Source organism: Onychostoma macrolepis, chromosome 22, assembly GCF_012432095.1.
Source record: "Onychostoma macrolepis isolate SWU-2019 chromosome 22, ASM1243209v1, whole genome shotgun sequence".
Classification (NCBI taxonomy): Eukaryota; Metazoa; Chordata; class Actinopteri; order Cypriniformes; family Cyprinidae; genus Onychostoma; species Onychostoma macrolepis.
The window spans coordinates 4767349-4790738 of NC_081176.1; the positions used below are offsets into that span (position 1 = coordinate 4767349).

At 35.7% G+C, this 23390-nt stretch overlaps 2 protein-coding genes across 2 annotated transcripts; one reads left to right on the forward strand and one right to left on the reverse strand.

Moving 5' to 3' along the window:
• Positions 1–1336: 1336 nt before the first annotated feature.
• Positions 1337–7737, forward strand: LOC131529854 (uncharacterized). Its single transcript, XM_058759797.1, has 4 exons — positions 1337–1606; positions 3622–3945; positions 4579–4920; positions 5181–7737. Exons 1-4 carry the CDS (start codon positions 1561–1563, stop codon positions 5327–5329), a joined length of 861 nt encoding a protein of 286 aa, XP_058615780.1. The 5' UTR covers positions 1337–1560; the 3' UTR covers positions 5330–7737.
• Positions 7738–7776: 39 nt separating this feature from the next.
• LOC131530212 (SLAM family member 9-like) lies at positions 7777–22798 on the reverse strand. The gene is made up of 6 exons (XM_058760366.1): positions 22564–22798; positions 11029–11349; positions 10118–10399; positions 9860–9982; positions 9061–9128; positions 7777–7893 (listed from the first exon to the last, which is right to left on the reverse strand). Exons 1-6 carry the CDS (start codon positions 22796–22798, stop codon positions 7777–7779), a joined length of 1146 nt encoding a protein of 381 aa, XP_058616349.1.
• Positions 22799–23390: the final 592 nt, after the last annotated feature.

Consider the following 23390-nt stretch of genomic DNA (forward strand, 5'->3'; position numbering starts at 1 on the left):
TCTTGAAAAATAACCAAAAACAAACCATTAAGCCAGGGGTAATTTATATATTACCCCTGGTTTAATGGTTTGTTTTTGGCTATTTTGGTTGTGCACAGCGTATACGATTTTAAGGATTTGACATTGCTGGAAGAGGATATAGTATCCAAATAACATTTCAGGTCTTTACAAAAAAAATTTAATTGAGGTTTAACAGACAAAAATTTGCATTTATGTATAAAAAAAAAACTTAGCTAGGAAAATAAATAGATTTATTTATTTAAAAAAAAAAAAAAAAAAAACTTGTCTTGTACATTCCTGCGAGAGTAATACAAACCAAATAAGACATCCTTAAATAAGACAACCAAAGAAAAATGTTCTAATATAGAGGCACGTACAAATATACCTAATTACTTCCAAAAAGTAGCTACATGGACACAATCCCTAAAAAGATGACATACAGACTCATCTCAGGGGATCCATCTCATTATAAACATTTGATTTTTTTAAGATAAAGTTAAAATTGGTGTAGTAACTTAAAATATATCTCTTTAACCTAGTAATTAAATATTTGTTAGGTAAGGACCTCACTTTCTTCCAAGGAATACCTTCAAAGGAATGACTTTAATAAGATATTACAGCTGCCTAATCTTTCTATTCCTGAGAGAGGGACTGGACAAAAAAGCAAATCTTCCCTACTGCTGTTTCACAGGGATGTGTTTTGTGAAGCTCCAAAACTTTTGTGAATCAATTGTTTCCAAACAGTGGTTCGGAGCGCGTATATCAACCTGCCAAAGTCACGTGACTTCAGCAAACGAGGCTTCATTACATCATAACTGTTTCGAAACGTTTCGAAATGTCAATATTTCGCCGCTGGGGGGCGATCTCTGTGAACCCGTGACTCATGCGAGTTCATTGAGATCGCCCCCCAGCAGCGAACCATTAAACCAGCGTCTATATAGATTTTACCTGATCTCGGATCAGTTTCATCAATTTGTAGACATTCAAAAAGAGACATTTGTGTAATTAAAAGGATGAGAAGTAGTTAATGGTCTCTACTGGCCTCTATATACAAGCTGTCCGTAAAACAAAAAGCAATCCCTGTAAATTCATTTTAAATATTTTTAACCATATTTTACATACAGGTATTTTATTATTTTTATTGCATTTATATATTATTCAATGAAACATTTGCAATGGGGTTTTAAAAGCTGTTTTTATGCATGTTTTAGCCTGAGTTTTTGTTGCATTTACACACGACCAGCAGGCGTCAGTAGCGTGTGGTGTTTCGAGCGCTTCGAAACAGTGAATCATTTTGCGAAGCAATTGGTTCAATTGATTCGAAGGTTCAAAAAGATTCATTTCACTGCAGGTGACTGAGAAGCCACGCTCTATCAAATAATCGAAAGCTAAACAACCAAGTTGTGTTGTCTTGTTTTTGACACAAACTTCGGATATTTGGCGTCGTGTGAATTCTTGAACTTTCTCTTTCATTCTTGGTTCGGAGGCGTTGGCTATTATGTGGACCAAAATGGGCAGAAAAGCCACAAAATCGCCACTAATTTTTAAAAAGTGTTGAAAATGAAAGTCTTTCGTTTGCTCATATTGTGTATATTATTCGTTCCTGGTAAGTCGTTTAAATATATATTTCCGTAAACGATAATAGCTAAACTGGCTTAGTTTCATTCTGTGCCAGTCTAATTAAAGCTGCGCAGAACGTAACCGTGTTAAAGTTACATAATAAGTGAGTAGGCCTACATCAGGAATTCATTTCCAAACCGTATTTTTGGCTTATCCTGAATCAATACGGTACACCTATGATAAGTGTTTATATTCGGACTATTTCAGACTGGTTCTGGTTCTGTTCTTCCGCAAAACTCATGCAGTTCTGTTTATTAACCGCTAGAGGGCCAAAAGTTACTGACTGCAGCTTTAACTAGACATAAATGTATTAGTCACTGCTGTTTGAAGTAACTGATGTCTGACATAGCTAGTGTTATTATAGTTATGACTCACGATTGTTATAGTAGGCCTATGATTCATTAATGAGGCTCATGTATGTTTGTCTGATGAGTGAATGTGTAAATCTATGGTGTTCTTCTGCTGTTTGTTTGTTTGCATGTATTACATTATGAATCTAGACATATTTCTCTACCTATAATCATTATTATCTTTAGAAAAAAAAAAAGTACAGCACTGTCCTCTTGCAGAGGTGTCAAATCCAGGGTCAGAAAGTAAAAGTCCTGCCATGTGTTTATTCCACCCATGAACTCAGCAGCTGATTTCACCAGAGGAGGAACCAACTCATTCCTTTCAAGTCACAAGCAAGTTTCGAGTCAAATCCCAAGACCTCAACGAGTTGAGGTAATTAAGAGATAATTGAGAGACTAATTAAATGTTGATTGTGCATTAGTGATGAACACCTGCTGTTACTGTGAATCACAGAGGATCAGATGTTGATGTTTTATTGGTTAAAATGATGCCACCATCATGTAGATCAGTGTTTGCTTTAGTTGGGCTCTTGACCCTTGACTCCTGTGTTAGATCTCTCTGTAGCAATGCATGTGCTGTTGTAAAGCGGAGAGATCAGTGCTGTTCAGTGAGCAACTGTTAGTTGTTTTCATATGATGAGGTAATCATCAGGTGCTTACCTGTTTGCATCCAATATACTGTGTGTATATATATATATATATATACACATACAACATTTTTCATTTTTTTAATTTATGTTCTGCTTTTGAATAAACAACTCTGTGAAACCACAGTACGCAATGAATTTACTGCTGTAGTAGTTATAGAGAAAGAATTTTAAATCTAATGCATTTAAATATTTAAACTCCAGTCCTACTCAGACACACACAGACATCAAGAACCAGCGTATGAATCTCAACAATGGTGACAATCAACAAAATGCTTCATGCTGCAATGCATGCTGGGTAACACCACATTATGAATAATTATTGTCACCACTGTTGAGGATCGTATGATAAGTGTTCATGTCTAAAAGCCTGAGCAATATAATTCTTTCCAATATTTAATATTACGATGACATTTGTTTAATTCCTGCAGTTCTGTAACAGCTGAACATCAGTAAATAAACCAAAGAGAGAAACCTTCATGATGTTCATTCAAAAGCCAAAAGTGTAAGCTCATCTGCTTCCTCAAGCTTTTAATTCAGCAATGTGCAAATGTTTGTTGTGAAGCAATATTGCAATTGCTTAAAAGCAATCCATTCTCAGTTACTAAAAGGGTCAAGAGCCCAACTAAAGCAAACACTGATCTACATGATGGTGGCATCATTTTAACCAATAAAACATCAACATCTGATCCTCTGTGATTCACAGTAACAGCAGGTGTTCATCACTAATGCACAATCAACATTTAATTAGTCTCTCAATTATCTCTTAATTACCTCAACTCGTTGAGGTCTTGGGATTTGACTCGAAACTTGCTTGTGACTTGAAAGGAATGAGTTGGTTCCTCCTCTGGTGAAATCAGCTGCTGAGTTCATGGGTGGAATAAACACATGGCAGGACTTTTACTTTCTGACCCTGGATTTGACACCTCTGTCCTCTTGTATAGTCTTATCCCTCTCTTCCAGCAGTGATTTATAATTAGGCTATTTGTTAATTTCTTTTTCAGGTAGTAATGATGATGATGATGATAAATATGAAGTGTTATTGATGGAGGGAGATTCAGTCACTCTACACACTGATGTTAAAACAAACCAACAAGACAGAATGACATGGTATTTTAATGGCATCCGCATCGCTCAAATCCGTGGAGATCAGAGTAAGATCTGCACAGATGTTCAGTGTGATGAGAGATTCAGAGACAGACTGAAGCTGGACAGTCAGACAGGTGATCTGACCATCACAAACACCAAAACCACAGACTCTGGAGTTTTCCAACTTCACGCAATCAGCAGAGAAATCATTCAAAAGATCTTCGATGTTAGTGTTCATGGTGAGTCATGTAACATTTTAAAGCATGTTAAATAAGCCTAAATCACATAATTTTTACTGCATGAGTGAATCATTCATTTAACCAATTCATTCATCAAATCAACATCATGATATTTGGAGAGAGAAAAAAATCACTCTTTGTGTTATATTAACTGAATCAGATGAAATATAAAAGTAATATGGGGTCATTTTTGTCCACTTATCTTGAATTTTGGTTGAATTCTAAATGTATTTTAATAGACTAAATTACACAATGAAAGCGTGCACTCTCTGGGTGTGTTTTTATTTGGTTTTGTTATATATTCGTTAATGTCAAATCACGTATCGTTTAAACAACAATTACGATATTATTGTTGATACATATCACATACCCCTAGTAGTGACATTCAAATATATTACCTTTAGATGTACACTACTTATTCTCCTGTATTTTAAATAACATACAGACATATAATTTATTCATAACATTTGCCAACTTTTACCAATAAACGGAGAAATATTGCTTTTCAGAGTGTAAGCCAAGAAAGTGCATATATACAGTTCTCTCATGGAAATGATGGTGTTTCTTTCATCAATATAGAGCTACAATCAATGTTTGTTTTTAAATTTAATTTACTGTGTATTTCTTCTTCAGGTGTGTCTGGTGTTGATACAGGTGAAGAGTCAGTGATGGAGGGAGATTCAGTCACTCTACACACTGATGTTCAGATTAACCAACAGGACACAATGAAATGGTATTTGAATGACTTTCGAATCGCTGAAATCACTGGAGATCAGAGTAAGATCTGTACAGATGTTCAGTGTAAAGAGAGATTCAGAGACAGACTGAAGCTGGATCATCAGACTGGATCTCTGACCATCACAGACACCAGAACCACAGACTCTGGACTTTATAAACTAAAGATCGTCCGCAGCATCCGCCATCGTCACAGCATCAGCATCATCCGCATAAAGAGATTCAGCATTACTGTCATTGGTGAGTGTTATTTTCATTTCAGTTTCGTGTAATAGTCAGTTGCCCTCTTAATGCTGCTGCATTATGTTGAGCTCTCAGTGGTGATGCTGCTTTAGAAGCTGTTCTTAAGAAGAACACTAGATGGCGTCATTAATCAGTTGAATTAATGTCATACAGTTGATGACCTATGTAGAAGGATGTAAATATTAGAAAAAGAAAGCAGTAACCTTGATTATCAGTTGATCTCTTGTAATAATGACTGTCTGTCTTTATCATTACAGATTCAAGTCTGCCTTTAGGAGTTCTAACAGGAATATGTGCTGCTGCTGCTGTTGTTGTGCTGGTGGTTGTAACTGTAGTTTGTGTAAAGTGCTGGCGCTGGTGCTGCAGTAGAGGCCATAAGAACAATGTAGTTAATGATGTGTTGTAACCAGTGTTGGGGGTAACGCATTACAAGTAACGAGAGTTATATAATCAGATTACTTTTTTCAAGTAGCTAGTAAAGTTACGCATTACTTTTTAATTTACAACAAAATATCTGAGTTACTTTGTTTTCCCATTTATTGACTGATAAGTCTCCTGTCCCCATATTGGAAGATATCGGGAATACAGAGGCGTTGTGTGCGCTGTGTGAACATGATGTTACTGTAGTTCTACATGTGAATGTGCATTAATTCATCCCACTCACAAAAAAAAAAAAAAGATTTATTCAAAATGTATTCATCAAAATGAATTAAAACAGTGAAATGCAAACTCAGAATATGACGCAAACCTGCAATAATTAAATATGTTAAATAACACAAATGTATCTAATCTCATTTTATTAACCAATGTCTTTGCTGCTGACCTTTGATGATCCAGTTTAACCATACTAATATGCAAAAATTACTTTAGATAAACTAACAATTGTGCTTCATTGTTTTTTTTTTTTATTGCTGACGAGTGTTGAACCTCCTTCTCCTGCGTTCTACTGTACAGACGTGAATTTACTTTTCCTTCAGCCTGAGGTTTATTCATTACACTTTTTAGTGTGAAAGGGCTTTTACATTTGCTATAAATAGAACTTCTTATATTAAAAACAATCAAGCCCTGCTCATATTTATAAAGTAACGCAAAAGTAATGTAACGTAATTAGTTACTTTTTTAGGGAGTAACGCAATATTGTAATGCATTACTTTTAAAAGTAACTTTCCCCAACACTGATTGTAACATATACTGTGTAAAATTACTGTCTAAATTAACAGTGGTGTGAATTCATTTTTGTATCTGCAGGATGTTATGTCCCCGCTTTAGTGTCATGGTGTAACATAAATGTACACCGTTAAAGAGTTATCATTACTGTGTGATGGAGATGATTAACCTTCACCAGTGTTTCCGTGGGTCCTTAAAATTGTAAGGGCATAAAAAGTCTTAAATGGTATGAGAATGTTTTCTCTTTCACTTTTTATTTCACTTTCAGAAAAATCGTAATTACGATTTCAAGAGGTTCTAAATTTGAGGAACAGGAACCGTGATATGGTTTAATGCGAGTAAATTTTAAAAGGCTATGATTTCTTTGAAATGCACAATATTCATTCAAAGTCAAAACGCAGCACATTTATGTGAATGTATCAAGGGGAATTGAATTGTCTTCAGAAAAGTATTAATAGCATTTTTATTTTATCTTATATCTATAATGCCTAGTATCATTTAACATTCCCAGGGAAGTCGCTATATTTCCGCCATTGCAAAAGTGCCACCTGCTGTCAGAGAATGAATTTGCATTTTCAATCAGCCCATCTGCTGTTTCTGTTCAGAACAGTGTGAAAATCAACCCATACTTTTACGCAGTTGTAAATGTAAACCAGTGAATCAACAATAAGCTGCTAATGCATTATAAAAATCTGAACAATTAAGACACTTAATTTTATATAATAATTGGCATTTTTGATTCATCCCTTTTCTTAAAAGGTTTAGCATTTTAGAAAGCTTTCTCTTTATGAAAACCTGTATCTGAACTTTTTGTTGTTGTTGTTGTTGTTGCAGTCATTTTACAGTTTAATAAGCTCATACGGTATTCATTTTAATTGTGCAGGTCTTAAAAAAGCCTTACATTTTATTTTAAAAATCCAGAAAATATGTTTTTCGCATGAATACTCTGCTTTGCCAGGTCCAGTCTTTTGGTAGCACCAGGGTTATTAAAGTAGACTATATAACCAAAACTAAAATTACTTCATTATTTGAAATAAAATAAATGTTAACTAAAAAAATAAAAAAATAAATAATCACCTCGCTGCCAAAGCAACATTTGTCATTTTCATTGAGTTTAATTTGAATGTACTCATTGTAAAATGGTACTCATTGTAAATAGCCTCAATATAAGTACATGATAAAGCATATTATTGTGATGTAAATGTTTTAAGAAAATTCATTAACATTTTTAGAGTGAGTTTCTAAAATAGTGTCATTTACACATATACAGCATTTTAGAATATTACATAATAACTAACCGGACAAGGATGTTTTAATTTTACAAACGTTTTGTTTTGTTGTTTGTTTGTTTTTTAGTAAGCTGCTTAAATATTGTAAATGATCAGTGTGTGAGACATGTATATTTCTTGTTTTCTTTTTTACTTTATATGTTTTCTGGGATTTCCTGATTATTTGCGCTGCTGGTCAAATGTTTGAAGTATTTTTATTTTTTATTTTTAAGATTTCTGTTCTGATCATCAAGGCTGTGATTATTTGATGAAAAATAACAGTAAAAACAGTATTATTGTGAAATATTATTACAATTTAAAATGACCGTTTTCTATGTGAATATATTGTAAAATTAAATTAAAAGCTTCATCAGCATTACGCCGGTCTTCAGTGTCACATGATCCTTCAGAAGTCATTCTAATAAGCCGACCACTTCCAAAACTCATCCACAGACTCAGACTCGGTACGAGTTTCCTCTCTTCTCATGGCGACAGGTGTATAGTCCACATGCTCTTCCTCTGTATCTTTCTTATTCTGCAAAACAAAACAACAAAAAAGAAAATCATATCTAAATCATATTTTAAATCAATATATTTTAAAGAAAAAAGTGACAAATTCAAAATCACTTGTAGTGTGTGTGTTTGTGTGAAAAATATGAATAAGATTTATTTATGTATTTATTTAGAAAGAAGTCACTTATACTGACCAGGGCTGGATTAATTTGATAAACAGTACCAAACGGTAATATTGCGACATATTATTACAATTTAATATAACTTTCTGCTTGAATATTTTGTAAAATGTAATACATTCCTGTGATCAAAGCTGAATTTTCAGCATAATTATTCCAGTCTTCAGTGTTACATGGTCCTTTTACATGGTAGTTTGTCCACAAAAAAAATAAGCAATAGCAGAGCTGTTTTAAACAGAGATCAATTTTTATCAGGTCTTCTTCATTTACTCACCCTTACATCATTCCAAACCCATGTGGCCCAGTTTTTTTCTTACAGATTTTTTACACTCAGTTTCAAAATTGAAACTCCATTCTATAAAATGACAAGTCTCCGAACAAAATTCAAATAGCATATTTTGTATTGTCTTTTTTATGTTAGTAAGTGATGTTAATGATGAAAAACTAGTTATTATAAAGGGAACAGTCTTCGTGTGCTTTTGTAAATCGGCGCCAACATCTGACAGAAAACGTCTTAGAGACATATTGCAGATAATTCATCTTGCAGATGAAAATGCCCTTTTTGTCAAATATGGCCATTTTGAATTGAAAATGTAAAGTTTTTTGGTGAAAACGGATACAAAACAAGACTCAGAAGTATTTCTAATCCTAGTGGACGACATTGGTAATACAGCCTTCATCTGTCAGTTGAAATGGATGATTAGCACTCATCAGAGGAAGTGAAACTTGAAACTTGGTATTTTTCCTCTGAATGTTTTTTTGTTCACAAGATATAGGAATGTTATGGGCAACACTCAACAAATATATTGAATTGTACTGGAATATTTAATTAATTATAAAATTATAAAATAACATTTGGCCTAATAAAAAAGGAGGCTTTTATAATTATCGGATATTGTGCTGGTGTGAGTGATGGATTATTACAGACAAGAACACAAGCGCACACTGATCGAAATCTGATTTACTGCTGAAATCATACAGACACACGACACAGGAGTAAATGATCTTACCGATTTATGTGCATTTCTTTTGTAGAACACTGGCTCAGTGTAAGTAACCTCATCATCACGAGTCTCAACTGTTTCAACAGCAATAATAGATAGATTAAAACAACAAAACGCAGTCTCATCTAGATCTAGGGCTGTTAAAGCTAAAGTGTTAGTGTAAACAATTAGTTAAATGTTTAACGCTGCAGTTTTTAAAAACGACATTTACAAATTTAATTTGACATTTTAACTTTTTTTTCTCTCACAAATCTCTAGCAAAGTATGTTTATGCTTAAATGTGAAGTGACATTACTTACAAATAATTTGTAAATCAAACCCAGATGCTTAACACAAGTGAAGTCATTTGCATTCTTTGCATGATGAAATGTTTTTAGTGGAACATAATATGCTCATCATTCATAGAGATGAACACCAGTGTATCTTTACACAGGTAAGATTATGTTTGTAAAGTGTGGGGAAAGTTGTATTATTAAATTCATGCAAATTTGCATTCCACTGTTTCCAGTGATGCAGTTTGTGAAATGCAGAATCTGTTTTTGTGCTAATGAGACGAGTAAAGATAGCTGCCCAGTGCCATTATATAGATATAGATATGTATTCTGACATGAGTGTAAACCATAGGAATCACCAAACCCGATAACTGTACATAATTATTTTTTTTAAATTTATTTTTATAAAAAGTAACTACGACGTTAGCTACAAGAATTATGTAATAATTGTGATTAAATGGTAATCAGGGCTATCAATTAATCCAAAAATTTAGAGAATACTTTTAAAGTAGTGTTTTCTTTGTAACACTTGCCTTCTTGATCAGTTTTTCTATATTTCTTGTAGATCCAGAAGATCACGACTGCGGTGACAATCAACAGAGATACAGCAACAGGAATAGAGATCACCGCTAAATAAGATAACGGTAGGCCCTGATCTGTAATGGACAATATTAGCTGTTATTGTACTGAATCTGTTCGTCTGATCTACAAAAATCACTACCATACAATATCACTGCATAACTGTGAGATATCAGCTTAGTAAATTAATGTTAATTTCAACATCAGCATACCTGCACATGGCTGACAGTGCTGTGTAATGTTGAGGTGTCTCGTCTGGTTGCTGATGGGATTGTTGAGCACACAGCTGTAGGTGTTGTTATCCTGATATTCCACCTCCAGAGGTAGAGAGAGACTGATGCTGAGATCAGACACACTGATGCTGGACAATAAACTGTGTCCTTTGTACCAGGAGAGAGTCACATGACCCACATTCACCACCGAACACACCAATGAACAATATGAAGATGATGATGAAAAACAGTCTCTGGTAATGTTCGGAACAGGTAGATGAGCTGGAAAATATGAGAGAATGAGAAGAAAAAATGGCTGTCCACTTTTTCCTCATTTCCATAATTAAATACATAAGAACTCTGGATTACAGCAAGGTGCTTACAATGGCAGTGAATGAGGCAGATCCATAAACATAAAATACTCATTGTTTTAATACTAAAGCCACAAGACATTATGTTAACATGATTTTAGTGTGAAAAATCACTGACTAACCTTCTCTGTGTAAAGTTATATATAATTTTACAACTTTGTCACTTTGATAAGTTTTAGAAACATAAAACCCCTACTGTAAAAATTATAATTGAGACAGTGTCACAGTTGAAACAATACACGTTTTAAGAGAACAATTAATGTAAGTGTTTTTATTAAATCATAAGCTTCACATTTTTACTTGTATATGCTCCAAATATAGACACCCTTGACTTCGAAGTGCCTCATCATAACCATTTATTTATGTATTTATTTTAGGGAGTTTATTTTATTTTATTTTTTTGGAGGAGGACAATTTTGTAAAATTCATTCTTGTATTATTAACATTATTCCAAAATGTTGCGAACTGAGCTTAACTAGTATCGAATCTAAAATATTATTTTAATAAAATGTGAATGTTTGAAACATGATCTTTACTCACCATAGACAAAAACACTGAATGCTTTTGTTGTCAGTTTCGCTCCATGTATCTCTAGTTTATAGAGTCCAGCATGTTGAGTTGTGATGTTTGTGATGGTCAGAGATCCAGTTTGTTTGTTCAGCTTCAGTCTTTCTTTGAATTTCCCATCAAGAACACCATCAAATATGGAGAAGATTCCAGCCCCTCTATTTATTTTAGCTACGATAAACCTTTCAGCTCCAAAATTCCACAGTATTTCATCATCCTCATGTATTTCAGTAACATCAGTGTTTAGAGTGACAGAATCTCCCTCCATCACTGACACTGACTCACCAAACACACCTGACAATATTAAAAGAGGTTTTGTCACAGATTAGGTCTCCTGATAATTTACAAAACCTGAAATCAATTTGTAATGGTTTTAAATGTGAATTGAAGAACAGCAGCGAGTGAAAAGCAGATGAAAATACTCTATTTTGCAATATACACTCTTAAAAATAAAGGTGCTTCAAAAGGTTATTCAAGTGATGCTATAGAAGAATCATTTTTGGTTCCACAAAGAACCATTCAGTCAAAGTTTCTTTAAAGGACCATCTCTTTCTTACCTTTTTTATAATCTGAAGAACCTTCTTTCACCACAAATGAGTTGTGAAACAAAAAGGCTCTTCAGATGTTAAAGGTTCTTTATGGAACCATTTAGACAAAAAGGGTTCTTCTATGGCATTGTGAAGCACCTTTATTTTTAAGAGTGTACTAACTGTAGCGGCAGCTTTATTATTGTGTAATGGAGAAAAAATAAAAATAAATGAAGCCATAAAAATACATTTATAACTTACCAATCAGGCACCACCAGCACATAAAGAACAAAATAAGCATGTGAAACATTTTATTCAACAGCTCAGAGTCTGATCTAATGAGACTGTCTGCCGAAAAAAACAGCAGAATGTTGACTGTTTGACCCTCCTAGTTCACACACACACACACACACACACACTGAAGTCAAGTCAAGTCAAGTCACCTTTATTTATATAGCGCTTTTACAATACAGATTGTGTCAAAGCACTTAACAGTATCAAATTGGAGGATAGAGTGTCAGTAATGTATAATGATAAGATTAAACACTCAATTTTCAATTTTCAGTTAAAGGCATTTCATTATTGAATTCAGAGATGTCATTGTCTAGCTCAGTTTAGTTTAAATAGTATCTGTGCAATCAAATCGGCGATAATCGCTAGAAATTAAGTGTCCCCAACTGAGCAAGCCAGAGGCGACAGCGGCAAGGAACCAAAACTCCCTCTGTGACAGAATGGAGAAAAACCTTGGGAGAAACCAGGCTCAGTCAGGGGGCCAGTTCTCCTCTGACCAGACGAAACCCGCAGTTCAAAAGTTTATATTTATATTTTAATTTTGTTGCAATTTCTAACAATAGTAGTATTATGTAGTTAGGTATTTTATTATATTTTAGTTATTTTTGGTTGATATATCTAGGGATATATCTCTGGGGGTCATCTGGGTGTCCTGGTCTCCGCTGACGATCAGGGCTGTAGACATCATCTCTTGGTGCTGATCCACCATCTGATCGGATACGGACTGAGAAACAGACTAGGAAAGAAACAGACAAATATTAGCGTAGATGCCATTCAACTTACGATGTAACGAGTACATCGTGTGTTATGGGGAGTGTTCCCGGTTCCGGTTGATCTAATTAATGCAGCCTAACAATCCTTTAACGGATTTGAATAATAGAAGCGTATTAATGCGTTATGTGTAAGCCAGGCTAAAGAGATGGGTCTTTAATCTAGATTTAAACTGACAGAGTGTGTCTGCCTCCCGAACAGTGTTAGGTAGACTGTTCCAGAGTTTGGGTGCTAAATAGGAATAGGATCTGCCGCCCGCAGTCGATTTTGATATTCTAGGTATTATCAAACGGCCAGAGTTTTGAGAACGCAGCGGACATGGAGGACTATAATGCGATAAGAGCTCGCTCAAGTACTGAGGAGCTAAACCATTCAGGGCTTTATAAGTAATTAACAAGATTTTAAAATCTATCCGATGCTTGATAGGGAGCCAGTGCAGTGTTGACAGAACCGGGCTAATATGGTCATATTTCCTGGTTCTAGTAAGGACTCTAGCTGCTGCATTTTGGACTAACTGTAGTTTGTTGATCAAGCGTGCAGAACAACCACCAATAAAGCATTACAATAGTCTAACCTTGAGGTCATAAACGCATGAATTAACATTTCTGCATTTGACGTTGAGAGCATTGGTCGCAATTTAGATATGCTTTTGAGATGAAAAATGCAGTTTTACAGATGCTAGAAACATGGCTTTCAAATGACAGATTGCTATCGAACAGCACACCTAGGTTCCTGACTGATGAAGAAGAATTGACAGAGCAGCCGTCAAGTGTTAGATAATGTTCTAGGTTATTACATGTGGGGTTTTAGGTCCGATAATTAACACCTCTGTTTTTCAGAATTTAGCAGTAAAAATTATTCGTCATCCAGTTTTTATATCGACTATGCATTCCGTTAGTTTCTCAATTTGGTGTGTTTCACCGGGCGAAGAAATATAGAGCTGAGTATCATCAGCATAACAGTGAAAGCTAACACCATGTCTCCTAATAATATCTCCCAAGGGTAACATATAAAGCGTGAAAAGTAACGGCCCTAGTACTGAGCCTTGAGGTACTCCATACTGCACTTGTGATCGATATGATACCTCTTCATTCACTGCTACGAACTGATGGCGGTCAGATAAGTACGATTTGAACCATGCTAAGGCACTTCCACTAATGCCAACAAAGTTTTCTAGTCTATTCAAAAGAATGTTGTGGTCGATAGTGTCGAACGCAGCGCTAAGATCCAGTAGAACTAATAAAGAGATACAACCACGATCAGATGATAGAAGCAGGTCATTTGTAACTCTAATGAGAGCAGTCTCAGTACTATGATACGATCTAAATCCTGACTGGAATTCCTCACAGATATCATTTTTCTCTAGGAAGGAATATAATTGTGAGGATACTACCTTTTCTAGTATCTTTGACAGAAAAGGGAGATTTGAGATCGGTCTGTAATTAACTAGATCTTTGGGGTCAAGTTGTGGTTTTTTAATGAGAGGCTTAATAACAGCCAATTTGAAGGTTTTGGGGACATATCCTAATGACAATGATGAATTAATAATAGCCAAAAGAGGATCTATGACTTCTGGAAGCAGCTCTTTTAGTAGTTTAGATGGAATCGGGTCTAACATACATGTTGTTGGTTTAGATGATTTAACAAGTTTATACAATTCTTCCTCTCCCACAGTAGAGAATGAATGAAATTGTTCCTCAGGGGATCTATAGTGCGCTATCTGATGCGATACTGTAGCTGACGGCTGCAAGGATACAATTTTATCTCTGATAGTATCGATCTTGGAAGTGAAGTAGTTCATAAAGTCATTACTGCTATGCTCTTGGGAAATGCCAACACCTGTTGATGCTTGATTTTTCGTTAATTTAGTTACTGTATTGAATAAATACCGAGGGTTATGTTTGTTTTCTTCTAGAAGAGACGAAAAGTAATCAGATCTAGCAGTTTTAATGCTTTTCTGTAGGATAGGGTACTTTCCGCCAAGCTAAACGAAATACCTCTAATTTAGTTTTCCTCCAGCTGCGCTCCATTTTCCGGGCTGCTCTCTTTAGGCGCGGTGTGCTCATTATACCACGGTGTTGGACTCTTATCCTTAATCTTCCTTAAGCGTAAAGGAGCAACCGCATCTAAAGTGCTAGAAAAGAGAGAGTCCATAGTTCCTGTTACATCATCAAGTTGTTCTGAGCTATTGGATATGCTGAGGAACTGAGATAAGTCAGGAAGATTATTTATAAAGCAGTCTTTTGTGGTAGAGGTAATGGTTCTACCATATTTGTAACAAGAAGTTGGCTTTACAGCTTTAGCTATATGGAATATACAGGAGACTAGATAATGATCTGAGATATCATCGCTCTGCTGCAAAATTTCAACGCCACTGACATCAATTCCATGTGACAGTATTAAATCTAGAGTATGATTTCGACAATGAGTAGGGCCTGACACGTGTTGTTTAACACCAATTGAGTTTAGAATGTCTATAAATGCTGATCCCAACAAATCTCTTTCATTATCAACATGGATATTAAAATCACCAACGATTAGGACTTTATCTGCAGTCAGCACTAACTCCGATAGAAGATCAGAAAATTCTTTAATAAAGTCTGTATGGTGCCCTGGTGGCCTGTATACAGTAGCCAGTACAAACATCACAGGATTTATCATTAACACTTGTTTCTTTGGATAACGTTATATGAAGCACCATTACTTGAACGAATTATACTTGAAACCTGGCCTCTGAGAGATACTGAAAATATTTCTATAAATTGTAGCAACACCTCCCCCTTTACCTTTTGGACGCGGTTCATGTTTGTAACAGTAATCTTGGGGTGTAGACTCGTTTAAAGTAATGTAATCATCTTGTTTTAGCCAGGTTTCTGTCAAACAAAACACATCTAGTTTATGGTCAGTGAACATATCATTTACAAAAAGTGCTTTTGAAGAAAGGGATCGAATATTCAATAAGCCAAGCTTTATTATGTGTTTATCTGTATTATATCGGTTTTTTATTTGTTGAACATCAATTAAATTGTTACTATTACTTTGGTTTGGATGTTTTCTGTATTTTCTAGTTCGGGGAACAGAATGTTATACGAACGCATGTTATATATAGTTGAAATGACTAGAAATGTTTATATTAGTGAAAAACAGTTTTTTTTTTATCATTTTGAATGTTCAATTTTATATTTATTTTCATTTTATTTTTGTTGCCTGACTATGTTAACTTAGCTAAATGTATTAGAGTATTGTTTGTATTTAAATGAAAAATTGAAAAAATAAAAATAAATTGAGTGTGTGTGTATATATTTATATATTTTTCTCAGATTTTGTATATAGAATAATCAAAGTACACTGAAAAAAGGTAAAAACTTTTTCATTCTTACAACTTAAAGTAAAAAAAAAAAATTAAAAGAAAACGGTAACACGGGTATTACCAATTTTAGTCAAGTTTAAAATATTTTAAGATCATTGAACCAACCCTGATGCATTCATTTTTACAAGTGACCTAATTTTAAATCAGGTGAAAATAGCTCTTGAAAGTAAGAGTAAACAATTGCAGGTTACCGCTTTTTACAGTGAACAATGTCTCTCATCTCACATAACCAGGTTTACTGAAATATACACCGGCACTCACAGCTCAGCCTCTTAGTCAAACTGAAACCTGCTGTAGTTGGTTTTCTTAAGAAACGTGGTTTGATCTCGTGCATGACATTGGGCATTGAGAGCGTATGTGTTTAGTTTGTAGGAGAGGGGCTTCTTCCTGTCCTGCTTAAGTCTACGGTAACAACACACAAAAATGAGAAACTGAAATATCATATTCCTCCTCAAAGCATGCAGGTGCATTCATGCAAACATTCATGCAGAAGTTCAGTTTATATAGGGCCTTAGGGTTCTAGACTCAATTTTTAAGCTGTCTTTATGCCAAAAAGGTTTTATAAAGAGAGATGTAGGCTATATTTTCTCTTTATAATGTAACAACAACAATATATACACTCAGTGTCAAAAAAAAATAACAAATAAAAAAACATTGGTGGTTATAGTTATAACAAAGAAGAACGATAAGAACATAAGATAACTTCTAAAGCTTTTAGTCATGAATCAATTTTCCAGCCTTGAAAGGATAATATTCAGGAGGGTCTAGACAAGAGTCTGTGAAAATATGCTGTGATCACTACTTGGTTGCATGAACACATCTGCATATGCTTTGAGTAGGAGTGAGGAATGGGGAATCAACCCATACATATCTATGGGTACAACAATGAACATGATGTTATTGTTTACACGGTCATCAAGGATACGCAGTGTGAATGTGGGCAGCCACGCCATTGTTTTCAAAAGTCTCCGTTTTGGTCCATTTATACTGAAACGCAACCCCAGAGTTTTCAAACTAAAACAGGGTCTGCAGCGTTTTCAAAAATCACCATTTTCAACCTCAAAAACACCGGAAGAAGCGTAAATGATAGGCGTAACCATAGTAAAAGTTATGCGTTTTAAAACGAAAATGCACTAGTGTAAACGGGCCTATGTCACTTGTGATGTTGAACTAACTGCCTGCAGTGATTTGGGTGGTGGGTGATGTAGGGACTATTTTACACCAGGGTTACACCCCTAATCTTTATGAGAAAGACACTGGGGTTCATATTAACCACACAGCCAGGTGCCTTTTTACAGTATAGTTTATTAGGAGCCGCTCAGAGCACAAGATGAGCTCCCTCTGCTGGCCTCACTAACACCTCTTCCAGCAGTAAGCAAATCTTCCCAGTAAATCTCTCATCCAAGTATTGACCAGACTCAACCCTGCTTAGCTTCAGTGGGCATGCAGGTGAAAGTCTTGTGCAGCCTGTCTCCTCAAAAGTCCCAGAGCTGTCCGGACTTAGACCAGCATCACTGTCTTTGAAATGTTGTTTATTAGCATTTAGTAGTTCAACTTTATCTTCTCATCCAGTCCTATATATACTGTATTAGCCCCATTACTGATGCTTTCAAATCCTAGAAATGCACCTGAGAGCTATGATGCTGTTTCAGCTGCTGTTTCCAAAGTATGGTGTGAATTTGTTTATGGTTAAAACTGTTTACATAGGATTTTAAACAAACCATTTGTTTGATGTGTGTTCAGTTGTTGTGTCATGAACTCACCGTCTGACTTCCTGTCTAGATAAAACTGCTTTACAGTGAAATTAATTACTGAATCAATCCATCAAACCTAAAACAAAGTTTTATATTTCTGAAATATAAGGTTAATCTTTAATCTTTAGTTAGGCTACATTTATAATTTTTGTTGGCATAAGTAACTGATAGTGAATCTATTTCCCAGCATGCTTTGTTTGATAATAACAAAATAAATAATAACAAAATCAAAACCTCAACAATGAATTATAGCGAATATATAACATAAACAGAAAGTATTACTGGTTAAATAATCACATTATGCAGTGGTCTCTTACTCTTTTGTTTGTGTCTGTGAAAGCTTAAAGGTGGGGTATGTAATTTTTCAAAAACGCTTTAGAAAACTGAGTCGGAGCAGAGTACCAAAACAAACTTGTAGCTAATCAGCAGTAAGGGGCATGTCTACTCATGATGTGGAGGAGAGAGCGTTCAGTGAACAGCTGAGCCGAGCGACAGAAAGATAGAGATGGTGGATAAAAAACAAAAGAGGAAAACGTCTGCGGAACGATAAGGAAAGATGTAGGACCCGTGTAAATATCGGATCAGCTTTCCAGCACTGGAGAGAACTCAAGGAGCGGAAGGCCTGCGATCAGACGGCAAGGTTGCTTTGTTTCTTCTCGATAGGTGAGTAACACCGTTGCGTCAAACACCTGGGTTGTGCAGGCTACGTATGTGTGGGGCGGAGCTATCAAAATAGGGGTGAGACCCTTTTGGGGTAGGGGTGTGTTTGTTTTGGTGATTTCAAATATCAACATTGGTTACCAGAAATTTTGCTTACCCCACCATTAATAATGTTTAAATTCATCCAGAATTCCAAATAAATAATGTCTATTACTGTCATGAATTCGGTCTGTGCCCTTCCGTCCAATTGCCACCAGAGGTCGCTCTACTATCTTATTGACTCTCACACCACACAGACCGAGTATTGTATAGCGTTTATCTCTCTCCTAGCGATAGCTATTCTATGGAGCCTTTTCTAGTTTTCATAGTCTTAGTCTTGCCTTGCCTATTTTCCCATGTTCTATTCTTGCTTGTGTATGTTGGATTACCCTATCGTCTTGCCGTTTGGACTATGTTTATTAATAAAAAGCTTGCACATGGATCTGCACGCCTCACGTCTCCTTCATCCTGTAACAATTACCAAATATAATAAAACACCAAATTATAGGATACTATGATATATGTATTAATTTAAGAAATACAGCAGCCACCAAAAGCGCAAAAAATTAAAATCAAATCAAATAAAAATAGTAAACTAAAACATTAATTACTGTTTTGCTCAAAAGCGTTCACATTTTCAGACAAAACCAATTATGTACTAAAACTATCAAACAGTATTTACACAGCACTTTACAAACAGCACTGTAAGGGAGCCAGTGGTGTGTCAACTGCAGAAAAAAGGGCCCCAAAGATGTTCTGAAGAGCATAAGCACCACTGTTCCAAATGTAACGGCAGATGGAGGCGTTGTAAAAGTGTCAACGAGATGGGAGTCGAGTGGATCCAAGTGCAAGCTTTTATTCTTTAACATGGTCATAACACAGGCAGGGTCGAACAACAGCAAACAAGTATGACACGGGCAAGACACAAGAGTATTCCTAGGAAAAGCGTGGGTCTTCGATCTGCAAACAACATCCAGAGGGCTTGACAAGACGGGTAGTCCGAAAACATGAGCAATAATCCAGACGAGGAACTAACAGAGTCCGAGCGGTGAAACAAGGGTTAATCCAAGGAACACAGTCAGGAATCAGGAAACAGGAAATAAGGCAACACGAAAGGACAAGACTAAACTAGAACTAGAACTAGAAACTAGACTCCGTAAAGCAGCTATCTCTTGGTGGGAGATAAACAATACAAGAGACTAAACAGAACATAAACAAGGAATGGCTTGGTAAAGTAGCTAACACTAGGAGAGTGATAAACGCTAGACGCTAGATGATCTGAACAGGATCTGAGTGGGTATTAAATAGAGTGTGTAATAGCTCTCGGGTGAGCGTGTGATTGGTGACAACTGTGTGATCAGTGCAGCGTGTGATTGGTGACAGCTGTGTGATCAGTGCAGCGTGTGATTGGTGACAGCTGTGTGATCAGTGCAATGGATGATGGGAAATGCAGTCCAGTGTGACGTGCAACAGTCTGTGTGGTGAGAGAGTCAATATGATGGAAGGGCGACCTCCGATGGCGAGTGGACGGAAGAGCAAGAACCGGATTCGTGACAGGCGTAAAAATAAGGTGACATGACAATGGAGTCAAAAGTTCCCAGGAGTGCAAAAATGAAGTTTTCCCTCTAGTGTGTCAAAGATATTTACAATGAAAATTCAAAAACACACACACACAAAAAAAACTGTTCAAACAACCATTTGGCCATGTCAAACAAATTTACCCAAAAGACAGTGACTCCAAAATCATCTCACAACTCACTGTATGAGTTCCCTAACAAATCAGAGGCCATCTTAAAAGAAAAGCCCCTCCTACTTGGACTAAACCATTTGTTAATTAAAGGTAATAAAGAAACTTAAGAAAAATAAATAAATGTACTTTAACAGTACCAAAGAGGTAAACTATCATTGTCATTGGTGTTTGGTAAAGAGTTTTTGGCTCAATATCTGCATTTAAAGTCACACCAGAGGTGTTCAGCTTGGATCAGGACTTGGCTTTCTGCAGACCAGTCAAGTTCTTCCACACTGACTCAATCAATCATTTCTTTTTGAACCTTGCCTTATACACAGAGACATTGTCATGTTAGAATAGAAAAGGGTCCTGTCCAAACTGTTGCTTTAAAATTAGAAGCACACAATTCCCTAGAATATCATCATATGCTTAAACATTAAGATTTGTACTCATGGAAATTACTAAAGTAGTCAAACCTGTTCATTAGAAGGGGGTGACCCAATACTTTTGGCAATATAGTGTATATTATTATTATTATGTATTTATTTTTTTAATGTTCTTAGCCTACAGATTAATAATGCTAAATGTAGATCAGAAATCTCTTGTCGCATCAGGTTTGAACAGTCAGAATCATACATCCCGAATTCCGGAAATGTTGGGACGTTTTTTAAATTTGAATAAAATGAAAACTACACTGTAAAAAAAAAAGTTGAGCCAACTTAAAATTTTAAACCAGCTTGAGCAGATTTTTGAGTTTTCTCAAATTAGCGTTTTAAGTTTATACAACAAAAATTTGAGAATCTCCCACAAAAATAAGTTAAAAATGTGCTGAAGCTGGTAAAAATAATTTTTTTAAGTTTGCTCAACTTTTTTTTTTTTTTACAGTGTAAAAGACTTTCAAATCACATGAGCCAATATTTTATTCACAATAGAACATGGAGAACATATATGTTTAAACGGAGAAATTTTACACTTGTATCCACTAAATTAGCTAATTTCAAATTTGATGCCTACTACAGGTCTCAAAAAAGTTGGCAATAGCAGAAATAATGAATAAAGTAATGGTCTGTGTTTAATGCAAACATTAAGTAAAAGACCTAGACCAATTGCGTGGTGCCTAAACACGCTACTGCTGGGTTTTACACGATTCTTTGATTCTTTTATGTGGCTTTACGAAGTGTACTCTAAAACATTTCACATGTGTCCTCCAAAATGACCCACAACCTAATCAGATTATTTGTTAAAATATCTATTTATTCACAAATTACTCCACAAACTACTTCCTCTCACCGCTGCTTTCTGATGGCTTGGAGAAGAAGTACTCCGAGTCGCCCCCTGTCGTTTCACAGAATTATACAATGGCGGGTACGTTAAGTATAACGTTTGTATAGTATAACATACAAACAAGTATAACATACAAGTAACAAGTATAACATTATACTTAGTCCACTAAGGGAGGAGCACGCGCAGTCAGCAGGTCTGTGGCGTAGTGCAAAGTGAACGTATAAACAAGGCTTCAACTGCACAAAACGCTTTCACTATGACAGAAAGCGGCACCGCTTGTCACGTCCCGTGTGAAAGGGCCTTTATGTCAAAAGTATAGGCCTATTTGTGGGCGTTTCATTCCGTCTCAGAGTGTGTGCACAACAAATTGCCTGCCAACGTGTGAGTGTGAATTTGAATTTCCTTTTGCGGCACACTGCACTTAATTGCAACTGCACCAAGCACATCACACTCAAGTGCTCATTCGTCCCATGCTTCTTCTTTTTCCACTCCAACGTTTGAATAATTCATGCCCACTACAAGCTGCACGGATATATTTGCTTACCCCAACAGGCCTATGTAAATGATTTAGAAAAAGTTCAATTGATTCTCACTTTATGTCAAGTATAATTCACCATGACATCCTCGCCTTATCTTATTCCAGAAAGTTGCTCACCCAATGCTGAATGGAGTTGTACAGCTCCAGCTCAAGTGCATGAATATTGGGGTTGGGGGAAGGGGCGTGTCTGAACTATTTGACGCACAAAATCAGCACCCTGATAAAGAGGCTGACTGCCACAAAATATTCTATGTATTTTGAAAATACATAGATTTTTCTCCAAAGGCTTTAAAATACAAAATTGTACGTATTTTAAATACATGTAATACTGCCCATCCCTGGTTGCACTCAAAAAATTGTAATGTTGGATTTGCTTTAAATTGTAAGAACTAAATAAAGTACTATGTCACTCGTGATGTTAAACTAACTACCTGCAATGATTTGGGTGGTAATGTATGGACTATTTTACACATCATTCTCAAGACTCTGGGGTTCATATTAAATACACAGGTGCCTTTTTACATTATAATTTAATTAAGACCCACTCAGAGCAACAGGATGTGCTCCCTCTGCTGGCCTCACTAACACATCTTCCAGTAGCAACCTAGTCTTCCTAGGACTTCTCCCATCCAGGTACTGACCAGACTCAACCCTGTTTAGCTTCAGCAACTGTGCAGGTGGAAGCTTCAGGTTGCTGCTGATGGCTCGTGCAGCCAGGTTTCTCAAGCGTCCCGGTGCTTTCCAGCCTATGACAGTCTTAAAAATGTTGTTCATTAGCATTTAGTTGTTCAAGTTTACCTTCTCATCTAGTCCTATATACAGTATATTAGCCCCATTAGCCCTGATGCTTTCAAACTCTCCTGAGAGCTATGATGCTGTCCCCCCACTGGACACTGAACACAAGATAAGTACACTGAAAAGAAAATGTTTTGCTACTTTGTTCAAATTAGCATCATATTAAAATAAGAACTTTTTGTAAAAAAAAAAAAAAAAAGGTTCCATCGTATATTTCTGAAATTTAAGGTTAACTTAATCTTTACATAGGCTACCTTCATAGTAATTAACTGGACAGTGAATCTAGTTCCCAGCATACTTGATACTGCATTATGAGAGTAAATGTTGAAACTGTAGTAGTTTTATTTCTTTATTTCTACATCTTTATCACAAGTATGTGTATCATAAGAAATATGTATTTTCAAAGCAGTAATTAATGGAACTCATATGACAGAAGTTACCTATACTGAACATATGGTCATGCAAGAGTCATGTTAACCTGAAATAACAGTCATGAGGGTAAGGTATAGAGAGTCACATCAAATGCAACGTCTTGATGTATGAAATATAATTGTAGATGACAGCTAGAGGTAAAAAA

Bases quoted from the DNA above. Each gene is read 5' to 3' on its own strand.
- LOC131529854 (XM_058759797.1), top strand. From the start codon at position 1,561: ATGAAAGTCTTTCGTTTGCTCATATTGTGTATATTATTCGTTCCTG. The intron at 1,607-3,621 runs GTAAGTCGTTTA...TTTCTTTTTCAG, and splicing joins GTGTATATTATTCGTTCCTG to GTAGTAATGATGATGATGAT. The intron at 3,946-4,578 runs GTGAGTCATGTA...TTTCTTCTTCAG, and splicing joins CTTCGATGTTAGTGTTCATG to GTGTGTCTGGTGTTGATACA.
- LOC131530212 (XM_058760366.1), bottom strand. From the start codon at position 22,798: ATGCTAATGAACAACATTTTTAAGACTGTCATAGGCTGGAAAGCACCG. The intron at 9,129-9,859 runs GCAAGTGTTACA...CTGTTGAAACAG, and splicing joins TAGAAAAACTGATCAAGAAG to TTGAGACTCGTGATGATGAG. The intron at 7,894-9,060 runs GTAAGATCATTT...TTTGTTTTGCAG, and splicing joins AAAGAAATGCACATAAATCG to AATAAGAAAGATACAGAGGA.